General features: G+C 35.9%; 1 protein-coding gene across 3 annotated transcripts in view; it reads left to right on the forward strand.

Moving 5' to 3' along the window:
* Positions 1-25,000, forward strand: part of MED20 (Mediator complex subunit 20) — a 176,312-nt gene that overhangs the window by 33,598 nt on the left and 117,714 nt on the right. For all 3 annotated transcript variants that reach the window (XM_067107801.1, XM_067107800.1, XM_067107803.1), the window contains exon 2: positions 15,655-15,794. In XM_067107801.1, coding sequence (XP_066963902.1) covers positions 15,655-15,794 — 140 coding nt within the window. The remainder of the gene's footprint in view (positions 1-15,654; positions 15,795-25,000) is intronic.

The raw sequence follows: 25,000 nt of genomic DNA on the forward strand, positions 1-25,000 counted from the left end.
TTGGCAGAACGTTTGAAAGCCTGTGTAGAAAATAATTATCCGTTCCCTGGTTTGCAGTTTGGCTATTGCACCCGCTAAGTTGCCTGTAAGCGTCTTCCAATTTCCAGTGGTGTGCTTGAAAAGATTCTGGTCATGAATTTTGTATGATTAGTCCATACTTGAGTCCTCCTTTTGACTGTTTTAGTCATTTGGCTCTTCCAGACTTATATAGAGAAGTTACTTGGTAAAAGATTTCTTAATATTGTTAGAGAATTTTTAATTATTAGATTGCCCAGAGTAGTTGTTGATGGGCACTGTAGTGACTATTGGAATGATGTCTCCGGTGTTCCGCAGTGTTGTGTTCTTGGTCTAGTACTTTTTAGTTTTCTGTAAAAGAAAACTATTGTGCCGGCTTTGTCTGTCCGTCCGTACTCTGTTCTGTCCGCACTTTTTCTGTCCACGCTTTTTCTGTCCGCCCTCAGATCTTGAAAACTGCTGAGGCTGGAGGGCTGCAAATTGGTATGTTGACCGTCCACCCTCCAATCATCAAACATACCAAATTGCAGCCTTCTAGCCTCAGTAGTTTTTGTTTTATTTAAGGTTAAAGTTAGCCATGATCGTGTTTCTGGCAACGATATACGATAGGCCACGACCGGGTAGTGGTTAAAGCTTCGTGGGTCGCGGCTCATACAGCATTATTCTGAGACCACCGAAAGATATCTATTTTCGATGGCCTTGATTATACGCTGTAGCGGCTGTACAGAAAACTCTATTGCGCCGAAGAAGCTTCGACCCATTTTTACTTTTTTATTACTTACGTATATGTGGCTTTGCCTTGAAAACAAGGCTATTGACTATTCTGATTATGCTACTCTCTTTTTGTTGTTTAACGAATCTGTAAATTTGGGATTGTGGTGCAAATTAGGGCGTATTAAACGTTAATCATGCCTGACATTTTCAGGGAAAAAAAGACAGTTTTATCACTCAGTTTTTCACCTCTCAGAGTAAATATGTTTATCCTCGAGTTACTTTTTCGGAAATGGTCATAAAACGTTCAGCTGGTGCGGTTTGGCCTCGAAAGGTCTAAAAAAAAAAAAAAAAAATTCTGTCGTTAATTTGCGACAATATCCGGTATAAATTTTGTGTGTTGAAAATTTGTGAATTATATAAGTTATGTATCTTGTTAGTATATTGTATTGTAATGGTTTAATGTTTTTTAATGTTTGCAGCAAAGTTTTTCCGTGGTTTCCTTGACTAAACCCTCTGAGGCCAGTTTCCTACTGAATACTCCAAAAAAGTTTTAAAAATACGAATATATGATAAAGAATCTGGTGCGATTTCGGGAAATTTTTCATTTGGAGAGCGACAGTCCAGTACAGCTTTACTAGGCATCTAGCGTAGCCACGTGTTACTTATAGCTCACCTTTTGCCTACGACATTAACACGTTAATGAAGCGCTAAATTTAGTAGATGTCAAGTAGAGTGACACATGAAAGCAGACCTTGACCTTTGAAATTCACGAACTTAAAAGGAAGAGCTGTTTTTCCGTGATGATTTCGAAACGTTTTTTTTTTTTTTCCGAAGCTACAAAAGATACCTGACTGTATTATTGTTTTGAACTAAATTATCTTTTAAACATTTTGTTTACACGGGAGAGATGAAAGAGGGAAAGTTTTTCGTACGAAGATAAAAAACAACACAAGAGTTGCGAAATTAGTTCTTTCTGTTACCCAGTAGATAAAAGGGAGCAGTAGGTTAAAGGGAGTTTTTTTTTTTTTTTTGCTGTATATGTGACCTGGTTTAACCTTTGTTTTATGGGTCACCAACAGATGTTCCCATAACCAGGGAAGAGGAACTAGGGTTGAGAAGCTTAGGAACGTATTTAGAAACAGTTCACGCGTGTGTACGCTCTAGTTTTGTTTGACCTTACGGTATACGGATGCAAATGAAGCTCTCTCTCTCTCTCTCTCTCTCTCTCTCTCTCTCTCTCTCTCTCTCTCTGTCAAGGCAGCCCCCGGAAACAATTTTCTATTCGTCATCAAGAAGCGAAAGGGCTCTCTCTCTCTCTCTCTCTCTCTCTCTCTTTCTCTCTCTCTCTCTCTCTCTCTCTTGACTAGCGACAGATTCACAAGACTCCTTTATGGATGCCATTGACTTTGTCGTAGAAAGACTCATCATCTCGGAAAGAGAGAGAGAGAGAGAGAGACTCGTCAAAGACCCGTTACCGCACTGCGTCTTTTGTCCCTGACCCAATTTCACTGTCAGCTATTTCCTACTACACTTTAGCAGCAGTGCCTAAGTTTATTGTTGTCCTCTCTCTCTCTCTCTCTCTCTCTCTCTCTCTCTCTCTCTCTCTCTCTCTCTCTCTTTCTCTGTCCATGTCTTTCATCGTTTTCATTTATTTTCGGTTTGTGGTTTGTCAGTTTCATCGTCCTGTCATCCCCTTATTCTTTTATCTAGTTTCTTGCCTCTGCCTATCATCTCTATCCCTTTCAGTTCCCTATTCTTTACTTTTAGTAGAAAAAGCTATTCTTAAATTTATTTTTCTTAGTCAGAACCACATCTCTTCTTCAATCCTCCTCCCCTCTTTTTTTTTTTTTTTTTTTTTTTCCTACCGTAGCGTTTTGTTTTGATATTTTACTTTCCTCAGTGGGTACTCAGTAGCAAGTTATACTTTTTCGTTATCTTTTCCTTATTGTTACGGGCTGCTTCAGGAGCAAGAGCCCATGCTGGCATAAGGCCAGCTTATTCTATAACAGCAATAAATTTCCCTTCTAGGTCTGTCATGCCTTTTATGATCGTTAGATGCCCTTAATTTTCTTTATTAATAATCTCATTCTGTAACTGTTGAGACTTTCAATTCCTTTCATTTAAAAGAATTTCAAGCTTTTTTGCCACTTTATTTTAAATCATTCTCACCTCTTAAGCTTTCCTTTATTGGATGTTCCTTAAAAGACTTGAAATTCCCTTCCCTTCCGAGATTTAAATTCCATCGAAAACTGAGACTTAGATGCCTTTCACCACAAAGACTTCGAATCACTTTCACCATTCTTTTTGCACCAAGACCTGAAATTCTCTTCAGAACTGAGATATAACATTTTGCTGGACCATTGAGATAAGGAATTCCCTTTATCAGTGGTACTTAAAATTCCTTTCTTCACAGAACTGAAATTACCTCTACTCACGTAACTTGAGATCCCTCACCCCATGTTTAAGGGGAGGTCGCTACTTTGATCAAAATTCCTTTCGCTGCTGAGAATTGAAATTCCCTTCTCCAAAGAGACTTTAAGTTCCGTGGATGGTGAGACTTGAAACCTGTTTTACCTTTGAGACTTTAAATTACCCTTATTAGACTTCAAGTTTCTTTCGGTAATGAAATTTTACAGTGCAACTTTTCCATCCTTTGTTTCTTTCTCTCTCCCTCCTGTACTTTTGCTTTGTGCCTCATCCTCTAAGTCCCATTCTTTTTCTGTTTTCTGTCGTTCTTAAATATTCCTTCGACTTACGAAACAGATATTTCATAATCGTTCATTCTTACTTCAGCTTAATACCTTGTTCTTTTTGGTTTACCTTTTATTTTCTTTATATCTTAACCCTGCTTTGTCTTTGATTCCAGCCTTCCGTCCATAAAGATCGTTCTTCATTTTTTATTATTTTGGATTTGTGGTCTTTTAAATACAGATACTGACAGATATCGCCTCCGATACAACGATACTATGGCATCTCTCCTCAGCAAAAAAAGTAATAATAATAAAAAAAATATAAAATGAAAAATATAAGAAAGAGAGAGAGAGAGAGAGAGAGGAGATACCAAATTTTCTTCTCTGTCCATTAATGAACATTCGTTATCACTTTCTGCTTCTTTACTCATATGCCAGAAACATTCGATATTTTATTCGCACCTCTCTCTCTCTCTCTCTCTCTCTCTCTCTCTCTCTCTCTCTCTCTCTCTCTCTCTCTCTCTCTCTCTCATCCTGTTTTAGTGACTCAACCTTTTAACATTTTGTTCCACTTGTGTCCTCCACTTTCAACTTTTCTAATTCCCACAACCATCGAATTTCCTTTAACGTCTTTCCTCTTCTGCTTTTCACTCCCAGCTCTTTTTGCCTTTTTCTCCTACCCTTCGCTAGCACTGCATTCTTTCCCCTCCCCCATTGTACTTTCCACCACCAAAACACCTTGATACATACCCTTTTGTGGCCTCAATCAGATCCTAAACCCCTTGGGGGTGGGGTTAGTGCCGTCAGTGCACCTCACGCTGTGCACTGTATAGGCTTTAATGAACGTTCTTTGCAGCGAACCTTTGGCCCCTAGGTACAACCTCTTTCATTCCTTTTACTGTGCCTCTGTTCATTTTCTCTTTCTTCCGTCTTTCTTTCTACCTTCGCCTATTACTTGCTTCTTAGTGCAACTGCGAGGTTTTCCTCCTGTTACACCTTTCAAACCTTTTTACTGTCAGTTTCCCTTTCAGCACTGAATGACCTCATAGGTCCCAGCACCTGGCCTTTGGCCTAAATTCTAGACTCCATTTCATTCAGATATGAAAGAGTACTAGTTTTATAATAATATTGCGAAATTCTTAGGAAATATTAAACTACTTTTTGACCGGCACATTCATTCTGATTTTAAAAACATCCGGGCAGGGGAGTGGAGTCCGGATACAAAGTCCAATTTGGCTAATTGGGACGTGTTTGGGGCTATATCACCACTTCCCTTTAGGGTTGCGCGTCGGCTATTTTCCTTTCGCATCTTTTATTCCAGATTTATGCTAGGTAATGTCGTCCGCTTGTCATTCCTTCCATGTTGATATTACAATTCCCCGTGGGGGGGCGGCGCAGTCAGTGCACCTCACGTGGTGCACTGTTGGCATTGCTTAAGGGTCTTTGCAGAGTCCCTTCGGCCCCTAGCTGCAACCTCTTTCATTCCTTTTACTGTATCTCCGTTCGTATTCTCTGTCTTCCATCTGACTTTCTACCCTCTCTGACAGTTGATTTATAGTGCAACTGCGAGGGTATCCTCCTGTTATACCTTTCAAACCTTCTTATTGTCAATTTCCGTTTCAGCGCTGCCTGTCAGCATAGGTCCCAGCGCTTGGCCTCTGGCTTAAATTATATATTCTATTAATTGATATTAAAACTGAAATACTGCATACGATTTTTTCTTAAGTTTACCGGAGAAACTATATTTTGCGTGAGGGTAATAATCTCGAGACCATGACGTCGCGAATACGGGATAGACTGTTTATGCTAGGGTTTTTACAGCTGCTGAGATTACATTATATTACAACATTGGATAGTCAAGGAATATATATAAAAAATATATATATATATATATATATATATATATATATATATGTGTATATATATATGTGTGTGTGTGTGTGTGTTTCTGTATGTATGTATATATATATATATATATATATATATATATATATATATATATATATATATGTATATATAGTGATATATAAATACTCCATATATATCCAGTGGATACGGACAGCCACACATCATATGTCTTATTTATTTTAAAACCGACGTTTCGTAATTTTGTACTATTACATCTTCAGGAGCTGTACAAGAAAAGATAAAAACATAAAAACAGTTATAAGTATCTTAGAATATTTTAAAATGTTACAGTAAAAAATGAAATAAATAAGAATAAAAAACACAACCAACCTAGAGGTGAAGCAGTATGGAACTAAATGGATTTATTATTCATATTTCCCAGCCATATCAGCAAATTAATTCCCAAAAATAAGTATATAAAGGATCAGCTGTGTCCTTATATGTCCTCTGTGTCATCTACAAATATACTACCCTAAATGTATTTCATTTACGTATCCATAGGCTTCTTAAGGTATGATTCACATATAGTTTCCGCACAGATACACTCAAACCCCGACACTCAACATCAGGAACCATTCAAAACAATAAAACCTACATTGAGAACAAGATTTTAGCGTCATCGGTCGCCTGCCAGCCCTCCCAAGACTTAACAATCTTAGAGTCATTATTTATCAAACAACTTGTATCATTAAATATCATACATCCGCTGGTCATATATATTTACTGTGTGCTTCTTTCATTTATTACATACTGTTTCACCTCTAGGTTGTCTGTGTTTTATTCTTATTTATTTCATTTTTACTGTAACATTTTAAACGTATCCACATAACTGTTTTATATCTTTTCTTGGCACAGCCCTGAAGATGTAATTCATATACAGAAACACGTCAGTTTTGATAAATAAGACAGCCTAGTGATATATATATATATATATATATATATATATATATATGTATATATATATATATATATATATATATATATATATATAATATATATATAAATATATATACACTTGCACACACAAATAATTGTACACACACACACACAGGTTGACACACATATATGTATATATATATATATACCAGTGCCATCAAAGATGTATATATGTCTGGATGTCATTTTTGCATTTTCTTCATATATAGACATCATTCCACATATATCTCTATATATATATCTATATATCCTTTACCTATCGTATATATAGACACTATATAACTGGGTTGCTATATATATTACACAGTATATACCTTCTGCCAACCAGCGGTTTATATTTATCCTTCACTATCCTATTGTGTTTCCATTTCCAACCGAAAAAATATTTACCACAATCTGTCATTTCCTCCCTAATACCAGTGCCATCAAAAGATGTCTTCCCTCCCCTCTCTTTCACCACGTGAAAACCTCCTCTGTCGTTTATTGTCTCTCTCTCTCTTTCTCCTCTCTCTCTTCTCCATTTTTATATCGCAGCCAGACATTTTAACTGGGTTGCTTTCGTTACGATTCCGCCAACCAAGATTTGCTTTACCTTCTTCCCTTTGTGTTTGTCTCCAACCGAAAATATTTCCGTCATTTTTCTCTTGCGAAAGAACCTCCCCCTCTCACCGGAGAAACCTCTTGTCATTATTTTTAGTTTGTCCTGCTTTCGCCATTTTATTCGTAGGTTTTTCTGTATCTGCTTCGTTACAATTGTTATTTCAAGATCTTTACCTCTTTCGTGTTTGTCAGTTTTCACGGTCGGTAGTTTCTCCTGCTGCTGATGTAGGTTCCTTTCCTTTCCGTTCCATTCCATTCCATTCCATTCCATTCCATTCCACTCCTTCTTTCACTGAAAGTTTTTCCCTCCCTCTCTCTTTTTTGTCGAAGCATTCCATCGTCGTTAATTTCTCCCGCTGCTGATGTTTTAGTTTCCTTAACTTTCCTTCCTGTTCCATTCCATTCCAGTCCTTTCCTTCTTTCGCTGAAAGTTTATTTCCCCTTTCCATTTTGTAGAAGCATTTCATCATCGGTAGTGTCTCCCGCTGTTGATGTTTTAGTTTCCTTTCCTCTCTGTCCAATTCCATTCCATTCCATTCCATTTATTTCCATTTCCATTCCATTCCTTCACTGAAAGTTTATCCTTCCCCCTTTCCTTTATATCGAAGCATTTCATCGTGGATAGTTTCCCCAACTGCTGATTTTTAGTTTCCTTTCTTTTCCTTCCTTTCCATTTCATTACATTCCATTTCGTTCCATTTTCCATTCCATTCCATTCCATTCCATTCCTTTCCCTTTCTTTTCCTACACTTAAAGTTTATCCCCCTCTTTCCTTTTTGTCGAAGCATCTCATCGTCGGTAGTTTCTCTCGCTTCTGATGTTGCAGTTTTCTTTCCTGTGGTCTTATTCCATATGAATATAGCTCATCGTCTAAATAATAATAATAATAATAATAATAATAATAATAATAATAATGTTCTATTCACAATTCCTCTTACGTGCCAGTATTATTTACCGCTAAATTCTAGCACATGCTAGAATTTTAAGCGCGCAAAATTCTGGCACGTGCCAGAATTTTGCCCAAATATCTGTCATTTTTTACATTTTATTTTTCACCCCTTCTCACCACCCTCCCTAACTCTCAGGGGCTGAACTTGACCCTAAGGGCATCCAGGAGTGTTACTATTATCTCAGTGACCTCGAAAACTATGATTTGACACTAATATCTTGTCGTTTTCGGTTATTTTTACATGTCACCTTCCATCCCACCCCTTTGGTGCCAGTGATGTCTTACCTCCACAGTATTCTTTCCCAGATAGTAAGTCATGTATACCAGAATCCCGGAGGCAGCCATTATTACATAACTGATTATACCTAGTTTTAGAATGACCTGATTTTCCAGAAAATTACATAACTGATTATACACACAGAGAGCCCAACCTAGGAGTTCCTCAGAATCCACATAAATGATTATACCCTAGTTTTAGAAAATGACACCAGAGAGCCCAACCTAGGAGTTCCTCCAGAATCCAGGAGGTAGCCATTATTACATAAATGATTATACCCTAGTTTTAGAAAATGACACCAGAGAGCCCAACCTAGGAGTTCCTCCAGAATCCAGTTCATAACTGATTTATACCAGTTTTAGAAAAATGACAATTGTAGAGCAACTTAGGAGAATCCAAAACCAGGAGGTGTAGCCATTAGATTATACCATTAATCCTAGGGAGTTCCTCCAGAATCCAGGAGGTAGCCATTATTACATAACTGCTTATACCCTAGTTATAGAAAATGACACCAGAGAGCCCAACCTAGGAGTTCCTCCAGAATCCAGGAGGTAGCCAATATTACATAACTGGCTATACCCGAATACGTGCCAGGATTTTAGGCGCTGAAAATTATGGCTCATATTCTGGCACGTGCCTGTACGTGCCAGAATTTTAGGCGCCCAAAATTATGACACATGCCAGAATACGTGCTAGAGTTTTAGGCGCCCAAAATCTGGCACGTGCTAGGAGGTGCCAGAATTTTAGGCCACCCAAAATTCTGGCACGTGCCAGAAATTTAGGTGCCCAATAGTCTGGCATGTGCCTGTACATGCCAGAATACTTGCCAGAATTTTGGGCGCCTAAAATTCTGGCACATGCCAGTACAGACGTCTTGGGAATTTTAGGTGCCAAAATTTGCAACCTTCTGGCGCATATTTGATTGACCTTGAAGTGCCAAATTTCAACGTGCCAAAATTCTGGGCACATACCTGTTTGTGCTAAATTTGGACACCTGTTGCGTAAATTCTGGCACGTAGCATGCCAGAACGTGCCAGAATTTTGGGCGCCTAAAATTCCGGCACGTACTGACGGCTGTCACTTGCCAGAATTTTGTTTGCCCAAACTTTTAGGTGCAGAATTCTGATACCAAATTTGGCACTAACTTGGGCACATAAATTCTGGCACGCGTTGGGGCGCTGAAACGCGCACATACCAGAATACGCGGCATGTAAAATTCTGGCACGTGCTAGAGGTCACAGAATTTTAGGTGCCCAAAATTCTGGCACGTGCCAGAAATTTACCCAGTACCCTGCCCAGAATACTTGCCAGAATTTTACCTAAAATTCTGGCACATGCCAGTACGTACAGGGACTTTAGGTACAAAAATTATGTCGGCACGTGCCAGACGAATTTTGGTTTTGTGCTAGAATTTTGGCTGAAATTCATATGCCAGAACTGGTTGGGCTAGGCATATTCCTGGCATTCGTTACTTGCAGGATTCTGGAATCTGGCAATTCTGGCACGTTACTGAATTTTTAGGGTGCCCAAAAATTTCTGGCACTTGCTAGAATTTTGGGCGTGCAAAATTCTGGCCCAAACTTGGGCCTGTACTGGCTGGCAGCTGTGCCAGAATTTTGATGCACAAAATTCTGGCACGTATTGGCACATAAAATGCACGTGCTAGACTTTGGGCGTCCCTACTGGCACGTAAATTCTGGCATTTACTGGCGACAGCAAAATGCCATAATTTTGATCACTCCAGATATTCTACGGATTAGCAGATGCCAATATTTTGGGCATGCTAATTTCACAGGCACGTGGCTGTTGCACAAACTTTGGCATATCATTAGTTGAGATTCAGAAGTTTAAGACCCAAACTTTGGCCCGTAATGGCTGGCGGCTGGCATGTGCCAGAATATCGGGCACCCAAACTTCTGGTACGTGCCAGAATTTTGGACGCCCAAACCTCTGGTACTTACTAGCTGGTGGCTGGCACGTGCCAGAATTTTGGGCGCCCAAATTTCTGGCACTTAGTGGAATTTTGGGCGCGCAAAATTCTGGCACGTACTGACACGTGGCAGTGTTTTGCATGGCCAAAATACTGGCACGTGCCAGTAAGTGTCAGAATTTTGCGAGCCCAAAATTCTTAAAGGCTTCTAAAATTGCTACCATCTGATTTTTTTAGTACCTTGCCAACTGTGAGGGAAAAATTATTATTCGCATTCATTTTTAGTTAACTCTTAATGCCTTTTAGTAGAAGTCACCTGGAGTTGTTAATATATTGCCATCTCTAGGGAAAGAATTATTATTAGTATTTTTTCTCGTCTTCGTTAACTTGAAAACTCCCGCAAGGCGCTGCAAACAATGCCGAATTCTCTGTAGTTTTGGTTCCATTTGTTTCCAAAAGTTGAACGCGAATTGTGAATAAGCTATGCGGGTCTATTTTTGTTGCTGGGAGATCGTTGTCTCTCGGTAAAACTATTGGAAAAGACGAGAGCTAAACTTTACTCTCCAATCACGTCCTTTTCCCTTTTATTTGTTGTTTTAGTTTGGTTTTCTTCTCGAGAAGTTTGGAACTGTAAGACTTCGTGTCGATGAATATTGCAAATATGATGCACGAGCTTTCTAGGAAAAGAAACCTTCGTTCCCGGCGGGGGTTAGTGCCATCAGTGCGCCTCATGCGGTGCACTGCAGGCGTTACTTGAGGTTCTTTGCAGCGTCCCTTCGGCCCATAGCTGCAACCCCTTTCATTCCTTTTACTCTACCTCCGTTTATATTCATTTTCTTCTATCTTACTTTCCACCCTCTCCTGACAATTTTCATAATGCAACTTTGGCCTAAATTTATATTCCAGTTATACTCCAGAAGAAGCCTTCGATTTTGAATGGAATTTGTAGAGTATGGTTAATAATTATAAAACAATTTTTTTCCTTGAAGGGATCGAGCACACCTGGACCGTTGTGATAACATCAACGGTAGAAGATTTACAGTTAATTAATGAGTGAGCCAAGAATTTCTGTTAGTATTTTAATGTTTTCTTAAATTTAATTAAGAATAGTTTTAAGGTCCTGCTCATGCGCAAATAGGATGATATATTTAAGACAAGACATATTACGATAAATTCTAAGTAGATAATATTTTTGTAAAATAGCATTTTTATAGGCTCGTTTCAGATAATCATTAATTTTAAAAGGCCTCGAGAGATAGAAGATTCCTACCGCACTTATTGGTATTTTCTTGCGTATTTTGTTGATATGATTCGTATGTTTTTTTTTTTTTTTTTTTTATAATATCGGCTGGAGTTTTTGTGTCGCTTTGGTAATTTATTTCCTTGATTTTTTAAGAAACATCAGCCTTTTATTTTTTACCAAAACTGTCCAAAGTCTGGAAACTTTAGGGGTTTTTTAGGGGAGAGTCCATTGATCTCTCGTTTTAGAAACTGTATCTCAACACGGAAAAACAAAAGATAAAATGAACCCTAGATGAGAAAGCTCATCTGTTGACTAAGATTTTCAAATATTTTAAGCCTCAAGTTCCAAGGTTGATTTATTTTCTGTTTCAGCCAAATTTTCATCTGATGGTTAATCATGGACTGTAACGAATTTCAGTAATTCTGGATGGTTTCAGTGTTATTTATAGATTATTTTACCGTTTTTCAGTTTACCGATTTTACCTTTTTTTAATTTTACTGGTCGATTATTTTACCTTTGTTCAGTTTTATCGGATTTCAATGAAATTTTCAGTCGTGGTGTATCAGGTTTCAAAACCGAATTCAGGAGTAGTATAAAACCATCGTTGCTCTTGTAGGTCCTTTTTGAGTGTTTTAGATTTCGAATATTTGCGAAAGAATTTAATTAGGTCGTGTAGGTGTTGCAGAAACCTCATGAAAACACTTTTTCTTAAGAGAATGTTCACTCGCGCATGCGCGCGCGCTCACACACACACACACACACACACACACACACACACACACACACACACACACACACACACACACACACACACACACACACGGTCCCACAACAACGCACGTATACTTAATGGCTGCTTTTACTACTTCTTTTGCCTTTCTTTAGACGCGACTGGTTTTTCTTGGTATTTTTATTTTCTTTTTCTATTTTTCTGCACACTTGAGCAGTTTTCCATGTAAAAGGAAAAACCTATTTACCTACGGGGTATTTCTCTCTTTTTTTTCGTTATCAAGAAAATAGTTATTCTAGAAAATCTAAATGTAAAATGGTCCAGGTCTGAGAAAGACTCGCAAACGTTTAAACTCTGAAATACTGGAAGTTACGAATTTAGGAGTTAAAGACCAAGTCTAAAATGAGATATAATTTTTTCTCGAATAATCTCACTACGTTAGGAAATAAGGAGGAAAAATGTGCAAGAAAAGTTAAAGAGCTGTGAGAAATATACGTTAGACATTCCCCTGCCTCGTTTAACAGGGAATTGTCTTTAATGTTTCCAGAAAAGGAATGAGGTGCATTAGGTAAATCAGAGCATTTAGAATTTTTATTAGTATGTGACGCTGCGATGGTAATTGCTTTATTACTTATGTACTTTTATATTTCCTTCATTATTATCTCCCCGAAGAGGGGTAGTGCCGTCAGTGCACCTCATGCGGTGCACTGTAGGCAAATTACTTAAGGTTCTTTGCGGCGTGCCTTCCTGGCTGCAACCCCTTTTGCTCCTTTTACAGTACCTCCTTTCATATTTTCTTTCTTCCATCTTACTTTCCACCCTCTCCTAACGATTGATTCATAGTGCAACTGCAAGGTTTACCTCCTGTTACACCTTTCAAACCTTTTACTGTCAATTTCCGTTTCAGCGCTGAATGACCTCACAGGTCCCAGTGCTTGGCCTTTGACCTAAATTCTATATTCAGTTAAATTCATTATTATCTCATGTTTTAAGTCTGATATATGTGGTGCAGTATATCTTCATATCCAGATGTAGATTTATAATCTTCCTACCACTCGCTCATTAACGTCGTATGTTTTTCTCAGCGTTTTGCCCTCCAGAACAATAACAATAATACCAGTAACAATAATAATCCTTATCTGTAAATATTTTACTGGCTGTCATTATTCCCCGGCTTCTCCTAATGCCTTTTGCTTTAGAGCAATAATAACAATAACGAGGGTAATATTTATTATTATTATCAGAAAATACTTGACTGGCGATCATTATTCCTCTGAACTCCGACTTTTCCCCCGATGCATTTTACTTTAGCGATAGATTCGTGGCAAACACCCTCCCCCCCCTCCCCGAGTATTTTACAGCCTCCAGCCGGCATCTCCTTTCTTGAAAGAGTCGTCCTCTTCTTCTTCTTCTTCTTCTTCTTCTTCTTCTTCTTCTTCTTCTTCTTCTTCCTTCTTGGTTCTTTTGGCTGGAGGCAGAATGCCTTCTATTCTCGTTTCTTTAGATGTTTAAAGATGGCCGACTGCCACCCCGCTTTTACTCGGCAAGACTCTTTACGATTTAGTATTGGCTATTTTTGTTCATATGTTCCCTTTTGGGTGTTAATTTTTTTTCCCCACCACCGAGCTAATTTTTTTTCTAAAGAGGGTTGGCTCCAAAAAAAAATAAGAGGCAAGTCGCTGCCACGCGATTTTTTTTTTCTACTGGTAGGTGAGGGATGAACTTCAGTGCTTAGGCCTTTATCTGTTTATTTATTAATTTGTATTTTTCTCTTTTCTAATAACTGATCTCTTATTTATGCATGTCTTATTATCTTCTGTAACTATTTTCTGGTGAACACCATATTCTTTGGAAGCTTGAATTTCCAGTTCAGAAAAACCTTCTGAATGGTAATAATAGTAAATAATAATAGAATTTGTAGATAGCTTCAAGTCTCTCCACATATGTAATTATCATTAGCATTGTAGTTACTATAAATAGTGTTGTACAGCAGTAGTAGTAGTAGTAGTAGTAGTAGTAGTAGTAGTAGTAGTAGTAGTAGTAGTAGTAGTAGCCTAGGTAATTTTTGGTCGTATGCATTCCGTCAAATCCTATGCTTTTGTTTTCTCGTTTGGAAAAAACTGCTGTCCTTTACTTTTCAGTCCTGTTTTTAAATAACCCTTTTGCACGAGTGATTGGTGCCGATGTCAGTGGAAAGGTCGTCATCCTTAATTTGCACGAGATAGACACTTGACATTTGTTTCCATAGAATTTTCAGTATGGTTGACATACAAGCGTTTTTGGTGCTGGAATCTCTGTTCTCTGCCGGTCTGTTTCTTGTATGAATTATATATATATATATATATATATATATATATATATATATATATATATATATATATATATATATATATATATATATATATATATTATATACATGTATAGTATATATATTATATATGTAACTTATTATATTGTACTCTCTTGCTCTCTCTCTCTCTCTCTCTCTCTCTCTCTCTCTCTCTCTCTCTCTCTCTCACTCATATACGGCAAGGGTTGTTATTTTATTTCCTACGGATTTTTTATCCCAAGTCTATTATTCAACCTCTCTCTTACAATTCGCGTGCTAATCGATTGGTTTTTTTTTTTCCTAATCCTAATTTGTTCCGAGTTCACAGAAGATATTAATTATCCATTTTTATCAAAGAGCTATTAATCGGTATTTTCAAAGCTATAGCAGTGGGAGCAGCTGTCGGCTCTTTTTCTGGACGTGTTTTGCATCATTAAGCAATTTAAAAATCCATAATTTATTTTTTGTAACGTGCCCTGTGCCATTTTTTTCGTCTCGGGGCTATTTGGATGATATTGTTGACTTTTTCTGTAATTATTAAGCTAAGTTCGTCCGATGGCCTTGCTTTGTGATAAAAAGGTCTTGTAATTTTTTTTTTTTTATACGAATAATGTTTTTGGGACGGAATTAATTTTCGCTTTGATTTAGCCGTATGACTGAACTTGTTAAAGTCTGTTTCAAATTCTTCAGGACACTGATATAGCCGTAAGACTGAACTTGTTAAAGTCTAATGTGTTGGGTTTCAAATTCTTCAGGACACTGGTTCAGCCGTAAGACTGAACTTGTTAAAGTCTAATGTGTTCGGTTTCAAGTTCTTCACGGCACTGATTTAGCCGTAAGACCGAACTTGTTAAAGTCTTATGTGTTGAGTTTCAAATTCTTCAGGATACTGATTTAGCCGTAAGACTGAACTTGTTAAAGTCTGTGTTTCAAATTCTTGTGGACACTGATATAGCCGTAAGACTGAACTTTAAGTCTAATGTGTTGGGTTTCAAATTCTTCAGGACACTGATTCAGCCGTAAGACTGAACTTGTTAAAGTCTAATGTGTTGGGTTTCAAATTCTTCAGGACACTGATTTTACTTTGAGACCTTGTGACTAACTTGGTATCTGAATTAAATTCTATTGCCAAACCTTGAGACTAATGTGGAGTCTGAATTAGAGCATCGAGCGAACAAAGCCAGATTCCACGAATTAAATGAGACTACTGATAATCTGATGCTGTTTGATCTTTTAGTGGATAATTCTTATATTATATTTGGCTGTTTTGCTTCAGTGTAGACTCTCGTATCTGGAGTAGGACTTTGCTAACGATCATCTTCTTCTCTTTCAGACTGCAGATATTTCCGGACACCTCCAGGTCCGGCTGTTTAGAGACGGAGAAACTACACAAGAGAATCATGCATCTCGACGCTACCCAGAGCGGCATGTTCTCTGTTGACTGTGAGACGTACTACACAAATGTGCAAATCGGTGAGTGAAATCCAGACTTTTTTTTTTATCCTTTTATTTTTGCGCTGTGATATTAACCAACTTCTCTGGGACCGGGACGCAAATTTCTGAGATGCATGCTAGTATTCACCATGCCCCTAGGTTAGGTTAGATTAAATTGATTAGGTTAGGCTAGGTTAGGTTATATTGATATCCCATTATCTAATTTGGGTGTGGGAAACATAAAGAGATTATTTTCAAGAAAATTCTATGGTTAGTTTTTAAGATATGGTCTCCCGCTTTTTCCAGGGAAAGGTCCTGGTACTCGGTTACCTCTCGGGAAAATGCGACTGGGACACCTTTTTGCTTAATTTCTCTGTGTTCCTCTTGCGTAATTTACCTTTCCCTTTTTCCGTATCTGTTTCTTGTAAAGTTTATAAATTTGACATTTTTTTTGAGTGGTTCCTACACTATTTTCCACGTTGTACCAAATGTTGCGGAATGGTGAAAAAGTTTATGAAAAGATTTGCTTTCAAGTGAGTTTTCAGTTTTTTTATATGGGAACAAGCAAGAATTGAGTCTATTAAAAAAAATGTACAACACGAGTTGTTGCAAATTGTTTAAATTTCGTTTTCTAGCACTGTAGGCTATTCAACTTTCACGTGAATTTGATTTTTTTTGCCTTGGGATTCTATTAAATGGAACAATACGAATGGAAATAAAAAAACTTTACACATTTTCCATTCTAAAGCCAATATTACCAGTGTCATTTTGTCCGTAAGATCATTTTAATAGTAAGAAAATTAATAGCTTAGTTTGTTCAGAGTGCATTCTCATGTACAGTGTCAAGTGCTTTCACTGCGATGAAGTTCACGTTTAATCTAATGCAAGTAGTATAGTCATTTGTAATTAATTTAAGCATTCCGGAATATTTAGAAGCCAAGGAATGCAGTGCATTAGTAAACGCTGAATGAAATAACAAGTCTGTAGACAGCGCTGTGTGATTAAATTTGAATAATATGTTTTCAATTTTTATTTTTTACTGTATATATGTTTTCTCATTGGTTATTTTTTTTACGCCATGTGTTTTCAATATGTATTTTTGTACTCCATGTGTTTTTAATTTTTTTTCTCCATATGCTTTCAGTTTTTATTTTATACTCCACATGTTTTTAATTTTTATTTTTTATGTGTGTTTGTACTGTTTACTTTTTTACTCCATGTGTTCACAGTTTTTGTTTTTTATTCCACGTGTTTTTAAATTTATTTTTAATCCATGTGTATTCAAGTTTTGTTTTTTACTCCATAAGATTTCCATTTTTTTACTCCATGTGTTTTCAATTTTTATTTTTACTTCATATGATTTCCATTTTACTCCATGCCAGCTGTTTTATTTTTAACCTATGTATTTTCTTCAATTTTTATTTTTTACTACATGTGTTTTCAATTTTTATTTTGTACTCCATATACTTTCAGTTTTTATGTTTTACTAAATTTGTTTTCAATTTTTATGTTTTACTCCATATATAACTTAATTAATTGCTTCTAACTTTATTTACATCTAGAGGGCTAAAGAACCAAAGAGAGAGAGAGAGAGAGAGAGAGAGAGAGAGAGAGAGAGAGAGAGAGAGAGAGAGAGAGAGAGAGAGAGATCTTTTCCTAGTCTGATATATATATATATATGAAATTGAGGCTGCTATTGGCTCTAATTTCACAGGGGTTCATTCCATAATCTTCTTATGCAGACCTGGTAATTAACTTGATTAGCCTAATAATGATGGATTATTATGGAACCTGACATCCAGTCAGTGGTTCGTTAAGAGCCAAGATTGGATTCTATTTCCATGCTTTGTAGAGGTACAAGTATTCATTGTATTGTATTCATTATCGTTACTATTAGGATCATTATCAGGAACATCAGCGATATTAGGGCCGGCAGCATATAAGCTTTTAATTCCGTTTGACTAACGCCAATTAGTAATTTCCTATCATTCACACACACACACACATATATATGTGTGTGTGTATTCATATATGTATGTATATATATATATATATATATATATATATATATATATATATATATATATATATATATATATATATATATATATATATATATATATGCAACATATATGCATATATATATATATATATATATATATATATATATATATATATATATATATATATATATATATATATATATATATATATATATAATTTTCCTGTCACTTTGATATACTTGTTGGTAATAGCCATAATGACCTCCTTGGAAACACTTGTCATTACAAATTCCTCAAACAGAAATAAAAGCCAAATTAAGCAAATTCAACTATCAGTGATATATGTGTCTCCGTCTTTGTGTGAGTGTGTGTTTATTTGTTTATGATTTATGCATGGTTGTATTTAACTTTGTTTGTGAGAGCTGTAGGACTTTGTGTCCCTGTCTCTCTTTGGACACTTAGCATATATGAAACCTCGTAGAGTTGGTCTATTGATTTTTTTTTTTTTTACCCCTTATGAGACCATTTATGTTGATAAGTTGAATATTTTTTACCATTTTTGAGACAGCATAGAGTTATGATGTTCATTTTTTCACTATTTATGAGACCTCATAGAGTTGAAATGTTGATTTTTTTTTTTTCGCAAGCTCTTTTAGGGGTATTTTATTTTCTAAATAACAAGATAGTCTGTCGTTTTTCTGAACGGAAATCCGTTGATGCAACTCTAGGTTTACCTGACTGAGAGCTCATTTTTATTTTCTTCATCTTTTAGGGTAGTTTGGGGGGGCGCTCACTTACTTTTGTTGAAATATTTCGAGTATTTGTGTCGTAATTTCTAGTACTTATGTCATCTCAAACAAGTTTGAGTTTCCTGATGTCGCCAAATCACTGTGTATTCTTACATCCTGGTCAGTGCTGCACATGTACAATGGTTGTCCAAAGTTTTAGGCATCTGTTCCCTGTCTTGAAAGTACTGTACAGTCTGGCAAATTCTGTTGTGTTCTTCATTACTTCTTTAATTATTTTTTATTAGTTTGTGTAATCCAGGTTGAGACGGGCCTGTTGCATAGCTAAGACTGTACTAATTAGCTGATCTCGGACCGTTTTCCCACTCCCATGATGCACAGTAATACTACAACTTCAAATATTCTTTCTGACAGCACTTAAAATACCTGTTAATTACTGCTGGCAGAACGGTAAGTTGTTCCTGGGGGTCCATATTTTGAGGCAGTGTTATATGCTTCTTAGCTTTTGTACTGCTACACTTATAAAATGGTTTTCTTATCTGCAACTCAGCTGCCTCGTTGGATCTTTACGTATTAGATACTACTGGTCTTGGTAATTGTCCTGTGTTTCCCAGAAATTTTAACTTGTAGATACCTAGGCTTATTCCGTGTGGATGTTTACAGAGTATTGATTTTAATAAAATAACACTAACAACAGCAGTAGCATAACCAATTTTATTTCTGTTTCCCATTCTCTGCCCTTTCCATTTTTCGGTTTTTTAGTGTTTTATTTTTTGGGTGGGGGAGCTTTCTCTTCAAGGCCATGCCTTCGGTTCTCTTTCCCTTCTATTTTTCTGTTTTTGAGCACTTTAATCTTTGGAAGTTCGTTGATTTAGTCGTGCCTTCTGTTTTCCGTCTATTATATTTTTCTATCTTTACCACCCTTGAACAATTCACCTTGATATTTTTATATTTTTATGTATTAATTTATCACTGTATTTTTTTTTCTTTTCTAATAACTAATCTCTTACGTCTGTATTTTGTAACCTCTTTCAAATGAACATCATATTCTTTGGTAACTTGAACTTCGAGTCAGTGGGTTCAGTAAGCTTACTCCGTGTGAATAGGTGTGTATCTTCTGTATGGTAATGATAATTAACCTTATATTCTTTTGGAAACTTCATGGTCGTCAAAGTTGTACCCTCTGTTGTACGTTCTCTGTCCTTTCCTGTTCTTTGTCTTTGAACGTTCTATTCATCAGAAGCTTTCTCTTAAGGTCCTGACTTTTGGCTAATTAAACGAGAATGTTAACTCATTATGAATAGTAATTATTATCCTCTTCCCCTAGTGCATAAAAAAGAAAGAAAAAAAACTCACGTAAAATGTTTACGTGCATACAAACGTCCCCTCAACTTTCTATGCCTGTAGCTACGCTCGAGTTACCCCCGTTGTAGATTTTAATGGCATGAAAGCTCGGCATTCTGCTTGATTTCCCAGAAGGGCATATCAGTCCCATGTTCCTCACTATTACATTAGTCGAGTGGATATCCGCTCCCTGTACAATTCCACGCTGCTCCGGTGTCACATACATCATATTGGATTAGCGTGAAACGCATTGTTATTCCCAGGCTCTCCGATTTGGAGCTACCCGCCGCGCGTATGGAATTGGTTGGCCCTCCTGCGACTGTCCACACTTTTTATTATTAGTATTATTATTATTATTATTATTATTATTATTATTATTATTATTAGTAATATCCCCATAGGGGTAGTGTCGTCAGTGCACCTAATGGTGCACTTTTAGCAATTATTTATGATCTTGCAGCGTCCTTCGGCCCTCTTGCTGCAGCTCCTTTCATTCCTTTACTTTACCCTTCTTACTGCACCTCCGTTCATAATGTCTCTTCTCTCTTCTTACTTTTCCACATTCTCCTAGCCATTCATGCATAAAAAGCAACTGCGAGTTTTCTCTGTTACATTTTCAGACCTTTACTGTCATTTTCAATTTCAGCGCTGAATGACAGTAGAATTACAAGATGGTAATTGATAAGGGCAAAGAAAAAAAAAACTTAAGAGAAATTAAGGAAACAAAGGAAGAAGATGAGGAGAAAAATGTGATAGATACATGTAATTGTAGCTGACTAACGTCAATAAATCAAAGCATAGGAGTATGCCTTTGATATATCATTAGAGCCCACCCCCCCACCCCGCAACGATGAAGGCTGAATAGCTTTCATGATATTGAAAGCCAAACAGAAGTAGCCTGTTCAATTTGTATGATAAAAAAAGGAGAATGATGAAAAAGTAAGGAAGAGAAATCAGTAATAAAAGACAGGAAAAAGTAAGGAGGAAATTGAAAGAGTAAGGAAGAGTAATCAGTGATAAAGACAGAAAAAAGAAAGGAGAATTATGAAAGAGTAAGGAGTAGAAATCAGTAATAAAATACAAGAAAAAGAAAGGATATTAAAAGAGTAAGAAGGAGGAATCAGAAATAAAGGACAGAAAAAAGAAAGGATATGGAAAGAGTAAGGAGGAGGAATCAATAATAAAAAACAAAAAATAATAGAGGAGAATAATGAACGAGTAAGAGGAGGAATTAGTAATAAAGAAAGATAAAAGAAAGATTGATGTTAATGTTCAATTTGGATGATAAAAAATGAAAGCAATAAAAGAGTAAGAAGGAAGAATTTATAATGAGGAAGAAAAAAGACAGGTCGATATTAATACATTGAGGAAGAATGTAGAAAAAAGAACAACGAAAGACAAAGTTAAAAACTCACACAATGACATTTTAAAAAGGAAATCAGAGGCAAGTTCCAAAATGCATAAAGAGGCAGAAGTTAAGAGAAGCGGAGGAGATAAAATTGAAAACGAAGTCATGAAAGATTTGGTGGAGATTGAAGGAAATGGAGGTTTAGGATGGCAAGGGGGAGGGGATTTTGGGAGAGAGAGAGAGAGAGAGAGAGAGAGAGAGAGAGAGAGAGAGAGAGAGAGAGAGAGTCACCAGCAGCCATGGTAGTTCAAGCAGTGCTGCGAGATATGGAAATATTAATAGACTTGCGCTGGCTTCGTTGTACAAAATATACTATATTTTATATATATACATATATATATATATATATATATATATATATATATATATATATATATATATATATTATATATATATACATACATACATGTATATATACATGTATATATGTATATCTATATATATATATATATATATATATATATATATATATATATATATATATATATATATATATATATATATTTAGCTAATGGCTTTGGCCTGGATACGGCGGATGGTTTTCCAACCCCAAAAATGGTTGTAGTTCGAGGCCCGGTTGGGAGGCAAACGAGGGGTTTGGTGAGGGGTCATAGTGGTGGTAAAGGGGTGGGGGAGGAGGGAGGAGGAGGAAGAGGAAGGGATGCTCGGGCAAGATTGGGATGTGATGAAGGGGTCGGAGGCTGCTAAAGGAGGAGGAGGAGGAGGAGGACCGGAAAAAGGAGTTGTGGCAAGACGAGAAGGAATTTGAATTCGGAAGCGGAAAATGTAGGATGTGCGAAGATTTTTTTTTCATGCTTCTGTCATGTTGGGGAAATGGTGTTACTTTGTGCCATGAGCGAATATATATTAAGACTTTAGTCTTTTATTTAGAAAATTATTTATTTAGAAATGAATTAAATTCAGGAAGTGTTCTTGTGTGTGAATAGAGCACTCTTACAAAGCATTATTGCTGAATTATAACAAGCTCCGTCCATCTAGAACAGGGGCAACAGAAGGAAGTACTAAACTATGGTTGCAAAGTGTGTTTCATGGGCCTTATTATATTCTGTGTTTATGTCTTTTTTGTTGCTTATAGATTAAGACTTACATGGAGAAAAATAGTGTTGATTTTGACCTATTTAATTGTAGCTTTTATGCTATTTTTGTTACTACCATAATAAGATTTATGAGAAGGCACATTACAAAGCTGCAATAACATTCCTAGGTAGCATCTCAACATTTACTGCTAATTCGTTAAACAAATATTGTGCTAAAGAAAAGATGATTTCTGTATAAGCGAGTTTTCCTTGGAGAGTCATGTTATTACAGCATATAACAAAGATGAAATGACATTCCATGTTAGCACTCCATTATATACTACTAGTTCATTAAAGAAATATTACACTGAAAAGATTATATTAGTATAAGCGAATTTTCCATAAGATTAAAGTCGTAGCAGTACATGACGAGCTCAGTTTGAGAATATCATAAATCGTCTGCCACAATAAAAAAAAAAAAATGGAAAAAAAGCCTGCCAAATTCTTAATTCATTAAACAAATATTGTATTGAAAAAAAATTATTTCAGTGTAAACGGTTTTTCCATAAGATTAGAGTCATAGCAGTACATGACGAATTTAATTTGAAAGTACCATAAATTGTCTGCCGCCAAAAAATAAAAAAAGCCTGTCAAATTCTTAATTCATTAAACAATTATTGTACTAAAAAATTATTTCAGTGTAAGTGAGTTTTCCATAAGATTAGAGCCACAGCAGTACATGACGAAATTTGAGAGCACCATAAATGGTCTGCCAAAAAAAAAAGAAAAAATGAGAAAACCTGCCAAATTCTCAATTCATTAAACAAATATTGTACTGAAAAAGATTATATCAGTATAAGCGAGTTTTCCATAAGATTAGAGTCATTGCAGTACACGACGAGCTTAATTGAGAGTATCATAAATCGTGTGCCACAAAAAAAAGAAAAAAAAAACCTTCCAAATTCTTAACGTTTCCCAGACGAAGCTGCATGGATTATTGCATAGCATTGCAACTCAGTGCGACGACGAGTGGCATTAGGGTATTGGTTTTCCATCACTTGAAACGAGTCGAGGGGAACAACGATACTTCGTACGTGACTGAATGACTCGAGTTGAAACGCCTCATAAACATCGACTCGGAAAAACCTGAAGGAAATTTTCCTTCTACTCTGATTTGTCTTTCACGGAGGCGGGATGAAGTTTTAGCTATTATTATTATTATTATTATTATTATTATTAGTTATTATTATTATTATTATATTATTATTAGAAGGAAGAAGACCTTTGAGGCAAGTTTTGTTGAATTAAATGGCTGCCTTATGTAAATTGATTTTATACTGAGTTTTCTGAATTCTTCGAATAATTCCTTTTCCTGATATGAGTCAATATTTTATTCAATAATTGATCAATTGTGTCATATTTCGATGAATAAAACAGCGTATTTCTTACTGCAGAAATTCTTTATTTAACCATTAAACAGGTTAGTGAAACCTGGGATGTAAATCCGTAGATTTTGTCGATGGTATTTTCGGTGGTTTTTTCTTTTTTCTTTATCTGAAGTCTATATGGTATTTCTAGTAATCTTTCTGTCGACATTATTATTACATTATTATTATTATTATTATTATTATTATTATTATTATTATTATTATTATTATTATTATTTATTATTGTGAAACAAGACGACCTTGTAACGAGGCTATAATATTCAGAATTAAAGCCACAGTAGTGTTAAAAATATTTATGTATAAATTAAAAAACAAAAGAGACTTTCAGATACCACTCTATACCTCAGTAGTAGTATTGAAAGTCTCCTTTCGATTTTAACTTTGTAACACATAAATAATCTTTAACACTCTTGTGGCTTTTAATGTATTATTATTATTATTATTATTATTATTATTATTATTATTATTATTATTATTATTATTAGAAAGAGAAACCCACAAGATTCCTGTGTATAACTTGTTTACTTGTAAATATTTACATATTACTTGAAATTTACATATTACTTGAAATTCAAGTAATATGTGAAATATTTAAAAGTGCAAAATTATACTATAATCTTGTGAGTTTCTCTTTCCATCTTCAGAAGAAAACTGAAAGCCGTTTGTTTGGATTATTATTATTATTATTATTATTATTATTATTATTATTATTATGCTATTATTATTATTATTATTATTATTATTATTATTATTATTATTATTATTCAGAAGATGAACCCTATTCATGGAACAAGCTCCACAGGGCCATTGACTTGAAATTCAAACTTCCAAAGAGTTGGTGTTCATTAGGAAGAAGTAGTAAAAAAATGAATTAATAAATAGTTAAAAATGTGATAAAATGCAGGAGAATAGTATTAGGTTGTAAATTCATTGCATCTTCACTTGAACTTTTGAAGTTCAATTGCACGACATCCTCAGGGAAGCTGTTCCACAGTCCAACTGTGTGAGGAATAAAGGACCTCTGGAACTGAGAAGTTCGACAGCGAGGCACATTCATTAAGGACTCTGGTTTTCTGGATGTCATTAGGAAGGTTCCTTTGTTGAAGGATCTTTGAAGTGAAGAGGTTTTGTGTTTTAGAGTTTTATATTGATTGTATGAGGTGCTGGTTCTAGATGTTCAGTCGAAGGCAGTCGAGGGTCGAGTTGTAACATAGCTGCTATTTTGTTCGCATCTCTCTCTCTCTCTCTCTCTCTTACAC

Source organism: Macrobrachium rosenbergii, chromosome 8 (genome assembly GCF_040412425.1).
Source record: "Macrobrachium rosenbergii isolate ZJJX-2024 chromosome 8, ASM4041242v1, whole genome shotgun sequence".
Classification (NCBI taxonomy): Eukaryota; Metazoa; Arthropoda; class Malacostraca; order Decapoda; family Palaemonidae; genus Macrobrachium; species Macrobrachium rosenbergii.